At 44.7% G+C, this 10,155-nt stretch overlaps 1 protein-coding gene across 4 annotated transcripts in view; it reads left to right on the top strand.

Annotated features, from left to right (window-relative positions):
- bcl2l11 (BCL2 like 11) overlaps positions 1-10,155 on the top strand; it is a 26,704-nt gene that overhangs the window by 11,462 nt on the left and 5,087 nt on the right. For all 4 annotated transcript variants that reach the window (XR_003051305.1, XR_003051304.1, XR_522347.3 and 1 more), the window contains 2 exons: positions 733-1,133; positions 6,014-6,129. Coding sequence is in view for 1 of the 4 variants with exons in the window: in XM_008321281.3 (XP_008319503.1) it covers positions 733-1,133; positions 6,014-6,129 (517 nt within the window). In the remaining 3 variants the exon portion in view is untranslated. The remainder of the gene's footprint in view (positions 1-732; positions 1,134-6,013; positions 6,130-10,155) is intronic.

Below are 10,155 nucleotides of genomic sequence, written 5' to 3'. Positions count from 1 at the left end.
TTTTTTTTTTTTTTTTTTTTTACAACGACCGGTGCTGTTCTGGAGCCGCTCCTCCGCACATGTCGCCCTGGCACGCGTAAAGTCTCTGCTCGTTGCGCCCGGATGTGCACCGGAACCCGAAAAAGGAAGTTTCACATGGCCATTTGTTTCTTAAAATGTGTTGATGGTTTATTGCGCAAAACAGTTTAGGAAAAAAAAATAAAAATAAAAAGCGCGTATAAGTGTTTTTGGATGAAGATTTGAAACTTTTTTCTCCGTTTCTCACCATTGTCCAGTCCAACATTTCTTTAAAAAATCAATCAAATCCTGTAAAATAACAACTCAGGCGCAACGGGGGCGGAAGGTTTGGACAGGAAACCAGTTCTACCGCCTAAACAGGAACTCATTCACTGCTCATGATCGAACAGTCGCAGCATTCGTCACTGTGGATTCGTTATTTGTCGGCTGCACCCGTGATCTGAGGTCGTCGATAACAGACGACGGGACCACCCTTTAGAATTGTACTTATTACAAACCGAACCATTTAAGTAAAAAAAAAAACAAAAAAAAACTCGGTCTTAAGTATGAGTGTCCTCGGATCCAGTTCGGACTCAGGTCGGCGGTGCGTCGCCGCCGCCGCCTCGGTCAGCCGTTCAGCTCCAGGCGCAGCTCCAGCGCACACGCGCCGCTGTAAAGTGTTCGGACCAGGTGTTGAAAGCCCGGGCTGACGGTGCCGCTCTGTTCACCCAACAGACAGCAGTCGAACCGGCCCGATGGCGCGGCTTCAGTAGCGGGGAGCGGAGGAGACCCAGCTCCCGTCCGTGCGCAAAACCCGGGTTTCAGCGGAGAGCCGAGCTCTGGCCACCACAGCTTGGTCGAAGGAGAAGGAGGAGGAGGAGGAGGAGGAGAAGAGCAGGAAACCGCGGTTCGGTGCAGAACCAACGCCGCCAACGACACCCTGGTGGTTTATCAGAGCAGGTCAATATTCCACTTCACCCGCCGCCAGTCCAGCGGGTATTTCTCTTTGGACAGCGACTCCGTGCCGAGCTCCCCGAGGCCAGTGACGGCTGACAAAGCCACGCAGACTCCGAGTCCCTCCGCCCAGGTGATCAATCACGCCCTGCTGAGCGTGGCCGAGACGCAGCGGACGAACGGTGAGCACAGGCACTGAAACCTCCAGACTGACTGGAGCTGCAGTTCCTCAAAACCAAATCACATGCAAAAAAAAAAAAAAAAAAAAAAAAAAAAAAGCTGAATGCGTGAATTCCTCCTCCTTTTATATTCACCCACAAATAAACCTGATCTGATGGAGTTGGTCTTTACTCCTCCTTTACTCCCACTGAGTGCAGTTAACTGTGAAAGGCTCTTTAATAGCTTGATGGGTGAGTAATTCTCTGCTGGTGCTTAATTTGAAAAAAATGACTGGTGTTTTGTGTGTTTTGAAGCGAGGACTGAAACAGCCAGAGGTGTTGAAGTAGAGCTGAGTCACAGAGACAGAAACAGAACACGGAGCTGCACTGATGCTTCGTTTTTATTTCCAAAAAAGTAGATGTATATAATGTCTGTGGTGGCAGGGAGCCAGGCTGGGTTTGGTTTGGTTTGGTTTGTGGTTAACAATATTCAAAGAGCATCAGCTGTAATGGGATCGAGGCCCCGGGGACTCTGGGAATGTCAGTCAGTGACAAGAACAAGTGTTAGACGACGAGCTGTTAGGAACCAGAGAAGAAGAAAAAGATCCGTTCAGTTCAGCAGATTTTTATTAGTCTTTGAATGAACTTAGTTTATTCACGTTTTCATTTCCATATAACTAGTTTTTCTTCGTCTCTTTACTACAGTCACAGATTAGAAAAAACTCACTGTACAATTACAGTTATTATTGTCAAGATGTTTTTTTGTTTGGCCCTGACATCCAGCTGTTACGTTAGAATATTTGTTACTGATGTTAGCGCTGGTGTCAGTACCAGGACTGTTGTAGCTAATGTTAGCTCTGGTGTCAGTACCAGGACTGGTTTAGCTAACGTTAGCTCTGGTGTCAGGACCAGGACTGGTGTAGCTAACATTAGCTCTGGTGTCTGTACCAGGACTGTTGTAGCTAATGTTAGCTCTGGTGTCTGTACCAGGACTGGTGTGGCTAATGTTAGCTTTGGTGTCAGTACCAAGACTGGTGTAGCTAACGTTAGCTCTGGTGTCAGTATCAGGACTGTTGTAGCTAACGTTAGCTCTAGTGTCAGTACCAGGACTAGTGTAGCTAATGTTAGCTCTGGTGTCAGTACCAGGACTGTTGTAGCTAACGTTAGCTCTGGTGTCAGTACCGGTGTAGCTAAGACAAAGTAATGTGGTCTGTTCGTTTCTTACTGTTCAGCAAACATTCCTCTGCGCTGACATCACTCACAGAAACAGTACATCCTGTTTATCTTCTTCGTGGCTTGCAAACCAACTTCAGCTTCACTCTCGCCACCTGAACGTCTGGAGTGTGTGTGCAGAGCACCAGTGTTACCAGAGTCCCAGAAACTAGAGAACCAAGTGGGTGAAGAGAAGTGTTTATGATCTTACTGTAATCGATTGAAGTGAACAGGTTCAAAGCCCTGGCACCGGTTGATTTTAAACATCAAGGTTTCATTTAAACATCGACCGCAGTCAAACTTCTGTCGTGACGTAGGGAAATAAACCTCCAAAGAACGTTCTGTGGGAGCTTTAACCTCAACCTGTCAGACTGTGACGACTGGTCTTTTTACAGAAGTGGGTTCACTTTTTTTTTTTTTTTTTTTTTTTAAAGGCAAATACGTTTTCTTGTAAAGACTAGACGCACACTAAACCTGAGGAAGTTGACATTTGTATCAGGACATGTACCGGTGTCTGCCAGCAGGTGACCTGACTCCACTGCACTGCTGCAGTCGAGTAGAGACACGGGCAGAAAGGGAAGGTGACCAGAGGAGGTGCAGGTTATGACAGGAGCAGAGACTCTGGATAAATAACTGACTGTTTCACTGCTCAGATGAAGTTTCTGTCGTTACCCACAATTCCCTGTGAGTGGGCGTGAATGAAACTGTGAGCGGATCTCAGTCCCACCTTCGTGAACACGTCATCAGTCAGAGATAAGGGCAGGGAGTGTCGGTGGATCCACGGGGCTCAGATCAAATACGAGTCACCAAGGAAAACATTGTGACGGTGTACTGATGATTGGTACACAGTGTGTGTACTGCTGTAGTACTACTGCAGTACACACCAAGGTTATGGTTTAATCACTGCAGTGAGGACAGTGATGTTGTGTTGTTTTGCTGTAAGCAAGCAAATGGATCATTTCTTTGTAAAAATAAAATATATATATATATATATATATATATATATATATATTGAATTTTTGTTGGTGAGCCACGTTTTGGCTCAGGAGCCATAGTTTCCCAAAATATCCCCCCCCCCCCCCCGTACTCCCACCCACCCACCCACTGGGGAACTGCAAAATCTCCTCAACACAAAATATTATTGTTTTCCCCACAACTATAGCTGTGCCAGGAACACACACACACACACACACCATCAAACACACACACACACACACACACAGATCCCCGGTGTTGCTGTAGTTTATTTATGTGTGAGTGCAAGTCAAGTCTGTCACCTCCTGCAGCAGTGATTTTTAAAATAGCACAAACTGTGTTTTCATGACTGAGCCACACTTATTAAAAAAAAAAAAAAAATCTCTTACTGTAGATCTGTGACTCAGAGACGATGAAAACTGTGACACCGAGTCCTGTACAGTGTTTGGTCCCACTGGGAGACAAAACAAAACCTCTGTGAAACAAGTTGTTTTTTTTGAGCGACTATAAAGACACCAAACAAACTCCATACAGAAAGACTGGAGATCAAACCAGCGACCATTTTTGTTGTAAGGCAAATGCACTAACCGCCCTGTCACCGCCTGGTGATGAAACCATGTTCTGTTGACGAAGGCGTTGAATCAGCCATGACATCTCTACTGTCCTTAAATCACAGTCTTTGACGTTTGAATTCTGATTGGCTAAATTTGTTTTTGTTCCGACCTCCGACCTCCGACCTCCGACACACGTCACCTGCCCTGACTTTAACCTCAGCAGTGTTTGTCTTGGCGACTTCTCCATATCTGTGAGCTGTTTTGTGTGAAAGTTTGTTGTTTTTCTCTGTAGTTTTTGTAACTTTTCTGCCAATAACTGTTTCTGTACAATAGCACTGATTAGCCTGGCTCAGTGTCTCCTCCTGTTGTTGTTCCCTTTTACTGCAGCCAGACAGACAAGATAGCAGTCAAAGCTTGGGGACAGGTGTGTGTGTGTGTGTGTGTGTGAGAGAGAAAGAGAGTGTTTAGTTCATTAAGTATTCCCTTGCTGTGTGTGTGTGTGTGTGTGTGTGTGTGTGTGTGTGTGTGTGTGTGTGTGTCAGTCAAAACAGGCCTGCAGCTCTTTTGTGAGTTACAGACAGAAACTCTCCACCTCTGATTCAGTCCTCTGCAGCTATCAGATAGAACTGATGAGAAACACACACACACACACACACACACTCACACTCACACAAACACACACACACACACACACACACTCTCACACACACACGCACTTGTTCATCTGAGTGTGTGTGTTGCAACATGGGTTGTTATCAGTCAGACTGAATGCTGGTGTTTTTGTGTCAAAGATCCGGACTTGAAGGAGGATCAGTTTATTCTGCTGTTGTTGTTGCTGCTGTTGTTGCTGTTGCTGTTGTTGTTGTTGTTTGTATTTCCTCTTCAGGCTGCAGGGAGATCACACCTGCCCTTTAATCTGTATGTATTTATTTATTTATTTAAACATTTAGAGAAGAAGACTTTTCTTTGACGTTTGCCGCTGATTTGCTTCCAGCGGCGTTCATTATAACACGACCCTCGGGGGCCGGGGTTTAAAAAAGAAAATAAATCAGATTTTAGTTTAAAATAGTAGATGGTAAAGGTAACCTTTATTTCACAGTAAATATTGTATAAAACAATGGATTTAAAACAACATAAGATGACTTTTGTCCAGAAACAGAAGTTAGCTAAAGGCTATCTGAGACGATGGCTAAAGGTTAGCCCAGAAGATAGTCAAAAGTTAGCCGGAAAAAAAAAATACACAGAGTTTTGCTCAAAATAACCCTGAATATTATAGAAAATGAAATATAGCAGAGAAACTTCTAGATGATAGAACTGCCTTAACGGATGTTAAAAAAGAGAGATTTGGTTGCGTCACCTGACGCCGTCTGTCATGTCTGTACACGTCCTGCTCTCAGCGCTGCGCCGTACCATGTGCTTCATCTCCATCTTGGATGATATCAGCCTCGTCGCCGCCTCCGATATCGGAGGATGTGAGAAATATTAAACGTACCGTAGGTTTCAGTGTGTCGAGCGTGAGTCATAAGCGCAGACCTGTGAGAGGTCAGAGCCTTTCATTGTCACGCTGCCGTTTGTAGAGTGAGAATATTACACATTAACCACAGAAATACACACACGCACATAAACACACAGTCTCACCCATATTGACAGCCTCAATAACGGATACACGGTTAATTGTTTGAAGCAAAGTTTTTCGATACACGGTTAATTGTTTGAAGCAAAGGTTTTATCTTTTTTTTTTTTTATTAACGAAGCAACGTGAACTCTTTTATTTTTCTTTATTATTTATGTCTAGTTTTAAACATTTAAAATTTGATCAAATGGATGAGAATGATGGAGTTTATGGTTCCACCGGGACTCGAACCCAGAACCTTCTGTGTGTAGAGCAGTCATGATAACCGCCATGCTACGGAACTTAACTGATGACATGAGAGAAACTTTTGATCTTGGTCAATTTTTTTTCTTTTTCTTTTTTTTAAAAACTTGGTCTTGACTTCCAACATGAACCCAGAACCTTCAGGGTCCTGCCACCACGGCACTCTGGGAAATTTGCAAATGCAAACACCTGTTTCCTGTTCTTCTCAGATGTTTTGTTCATGGCATCGGTCGGACAGGCACCTGCTGTTCGTGGTGTAATAACGGCGTCTGTTCTTGTACCTGCAGACCGGCACAGCTCCTCTAGCACAAGGCGAGGAAGAGCAGCGAGGGACATGCAGGCGGAGAGGGCCGGACAAGAGCTCCAGCGGATTGGAGACGACTACGACAGATTCATCCGGAACGTGAGTGGCCTCTGACGTGTGTGTGTGTGTGTGGGTTTGTGTTTTTGTACCTGTGTGGGCGATAACAGGAGACGCAGTGATTTTTATCTGAGCAACCGTTGAGCCAAGTCTTGATCAGTAGCAGAACGTCTCCACCGGGGGTTTGGAAAAAAGAATCCAGCCTCGTGTTGTGGTTTCTGTTGAGATCGTGCGGTGGTCGTTGATGAGCCGGAGTTAGAGACTCGGGAGTCGGGGGCAAGAAGGGAGACAAACGTCACTAACCTGTTGTTGTTGTTGTTGTTGTTGTTGTTGTTGTTGTTGTTGTTTTCCACATGGGAGACAAAAAAGGAAACCGTCTCAGTTTAATAGCTGATCACAACCACGCATACCGCCACCTATTGTACGAGAGTGTGAAGTGCCATGGTATGACCAGTGACTTTTTGAGATGACGCAGCCCACTCCTTATGACCTGATGTGAGATTCATTTTTATTATTTAACCTAAATTATAGAATAAACAGTGTGTGTGTGTGTGTGTTGAGGTTCTCCAGTTTTCGGGACTGGACTTGAACTAATCGCCGTTTAGTAGAATTTTCCCACGGTGTGACTTTCTCATTGGCCCATGTCGTAACCTTCGTGTGAGTCTGAACTGCAGCCAAGTGGCTGAGTGTGTCAGGTTCAGCCACTCACATTGTTCCTTGTTAAACTTTGGTCGGTGACGTGTTCCCGTTGGTATCGTCAGGCCACAATCTCAGCTCCTGATTGGAGGATTTACAACAGTTGTTTAAAGTTGCTAGGCTGAGGATCAAGACTCCACTTAACTCCAAAACACAAAATCCCTTAAATAGGATAAAAAATAAAAAAAAAGGTTACAGTAACTGAGACAGAGTAGAACGTGTGTACTTCTGGTTGTACTTTGTGAGGCAGGGTTTTCTGCCTGTGATTTGTGGCGGCGTTAACGTCAAACTGAAGACAGTTATGTGACGACGGAGTCGTAAAATGAAATGACTGACTGACCTTCATTAATTATGCAGCTCCGGTTAATTACATTAGTCTGATTATTGCCTTACGGATGGGAATAATCAGACGATTCCAGGGAATAATAAATCCTGCGGTGGAGCCTCAGCAGGTCAGTCTCTCTCAGCCTGGAGCTGAGTGAAACTTCAGAAACCACAGGGTCATCTTTGCCCTAGCAACAGTTTAAAACATGGAATCTCTCTGCAGTTTGATTGGCTGATGAGTCAGGAATTTGCTGCTGACTTCAGAATGTGACTTTCTCAATTTCTGCTGAGTCATGACACCAGAAAGACTTTGATTCTAAGAAAAGCTGGTGATTCAGGCAGCAGTGGGAGAAGGAACCGTGGGAGTCCGGAGGAAATATGAACGTCGTCTCTGACTGTGGGGGAGGGGACGAGAAATACACCGGAATTCAGAGAGAGAGTTTGGCTACGCTGCTGCACCATGAGTCGGCGGAAGGATTACAGTAGTAGAAGTTGACTCTGTGGTTTAGTCTGGGTTGGATGAAAACATTTGACTGACTTTAAACCCCTACAGGACAAAAAATGAAACAAGGAAGTTTGGAGAAAACTGTGAAATGTGACGAGTGGAAACTGTGACTCAGCAAAAGTTGCCACTGCAGAGCCACGAGGAGCGTTGGTGTGATCAAAGGCTGGTTCAGGGTCTGGGATGAACTGATGTTTTTGGAAATTTTTATGGGAATTTTTTGGGAATTTTTCAGCAGTCGCAGGAATTCCACTGCGAGTGCACGGCTGTTTGTTTAAACGATGAGTCATCTTTTTTTTTTCTTTCTTGACTGCAACACATAAATACACAGCTCCAGCAGCTTGGGCGCCCCCTACCCTACACCGGGTGTAGGACGGTGGCAGCGCTGCTCCTCAGTTTAAGCGGCCGAGTTAAAAATAGTACCAGGAATTCCATCTGTGGAGGAAATAATACCCAGTGTTCTTCTATCACTTTTCCAGTCGTGGGTGTTTGAGGAAAGGGAATTCCTTATCCCAACCATCTGTTCCGAACTCTTCCAAAAGCCTTTATGCTCCCGTCTGATCGGATCGCCGAGCTTTGCATCGCAATTTGACATGCAAAAAATCCCTCACCTGAGATTGGTTCACACGTGCGGTGTCTCCCGACTCCTAATGATGACAGAACCTGACAGGAAGTTGATCCCTGATAGTCGGAGGGAAGTCTCCGTCTATGGGGAAACCACATCGTTGACCCTGAACGTCGACTCTTAAATAAGAGTTTTAGGCAGCGATTGTGATTTTATCAGTGGACTGAAATCATCAGCACCAGTTAAAGGCACGTTTAAGTATTTGATGATGATGTCATCATCATCATCATCATCACCATCATCATCATCACCATAATCACCATCATTATGATCATCATCATCATCATCATGATCATCACCATAATTTTGATGATGATGTCATCATCATCATCATCATCACCATCATCATCATCACCATAATCACCATCATTATGATCATCATCGCTCTCTGCCCTGGAGACACTTTCTGGTGTTGACAGAAGGGCTTTTATTCAGCGCCACCACCTGGAGGTGTCTGCTTCACCTGTGGCCATAAAATGACTCACGTTCAGACACCTCCACCCTCCATCACTTCCTCACCCCCCATCACCTCCACCCTCCATCACCTCCACCCTCCATCACCTCCACCCTCCATCACCTCCACCCCCATCACCTCCACCCATCACCAAAATAAAAACCATATTTAATGTTTAATATTTAAATGTTCGACGTCTGGACTGGACTGACCTGAGCGTGAACTTGTTTTGGTGTTAAAAAAAAAAAAACCCGAAGAAATGTGTGAAGAGTTCAGTTCAATCTGGAGTGATTTAGTTTTTCACTCAGTTATAACCCATTCATTTGCTTCATACCACTAAATCTGTCAATCCTATTCTCTCTCTGCCTCTCCCTCTCTCTCCCTCTTTCTCTGTAAAACATTTTCACAACGTGTGTGTGTGTAAGGTTGCATATTTGTTTTGAAACATCTGTGAACATGCTCAATTGTTTGTGTGTGTGTATGTGTGTCTGTGTGTGTCTCTGTGTGTGTGTGTGTCTGTGTGTGTCTGTGTGTGTGTGTCTGTGTGTGTGTCTCTGTGTGTGTGTGTGTGTTAGTAAGACTCAGACTCAGTCTGGTGTCCGTGACAGCCATCATGGCTCAGCTCTGTGGTTAAACAACTTCAAGAGAGCAAAGCACCAGGTCTAATTATGCTGCCAAAACACACACACACACACACACACACACAGAGACAGACACACACACCAGTCGGAGGTGAACCCTTTGTCCTGCAGACAGAAATAGTCGAGCGTCGGTTCACTGCTTCAGGCCTTGTTTACTCTCTGCTGCGACGATGACGACTGATGTCGGAGAAGCAGTAAATAACAACAACAACAACAACAACAACAACAGTACAGTCGGAGGTGACGGAGACGACCCGTCAGGCGCTCCTCCGTCAGAACACCTCCTGTCTGAGTGTTGGTGTGGGAGTTTATTTTCTGTCAGGAATACGATTTGAAACAGAAGATTTACAGGAGTGGGAAGAAAAAAAAAGTTAGCTTCCTGTCTCTCCTGTCTGTGTGTGTGTTCGTGTGTGTTCGTGTGTGTGTGTGAGCTATTTTAGCAAGGCCGCGTCATCCGCTGTGGTAAACAAACAGTCACACGAGTGTTTGTGAGGATATTAAAGCCATGAGGAGGAGCTGTAATTAGACGTCGACTGTCGGCACAAATTGCTCAGTTTTGCGAATTTGTTTATGAAGAATTTGTAGTGACTTCAAAATCAGAATGACCTTTTCAAAGGTCATCATTTGCCCCAAAAAAACAAAGAAGGATTTAAAGCTTCTGCCAAGACATTCAGTTGACTTCATCAGAGTCGCACTGGACACATGTTGAAGGTTAATAGTTAGTTAATAGTTAGTTAATAGTTAATAGTTAGCCATATGAGTCAAAGTCAGAAAGTGTCGTAAAGAAAAGTTAGCATGTAGTTGCTAAACGCTAAACATTAGCCAG

Source organism: Cynoglossus semilaevis, chromosome 12 (genome assembly GCF_000523025.1).
Source record: "Cynoglossus semilaevis isolate Cse_v1.0 chromosome 12, Cse_v1.0, whole genome shotgun sequence".
NCBI lineage: Eukaryota > Metazoa > Chordata > Actinopteri > Pleuronectiformes > Cynoglossidae > Cynoglossus > Cynoglossus semilaevis.
This window is presented reverse-complemented; position numbering and strand designations above follow the sequence as displayed.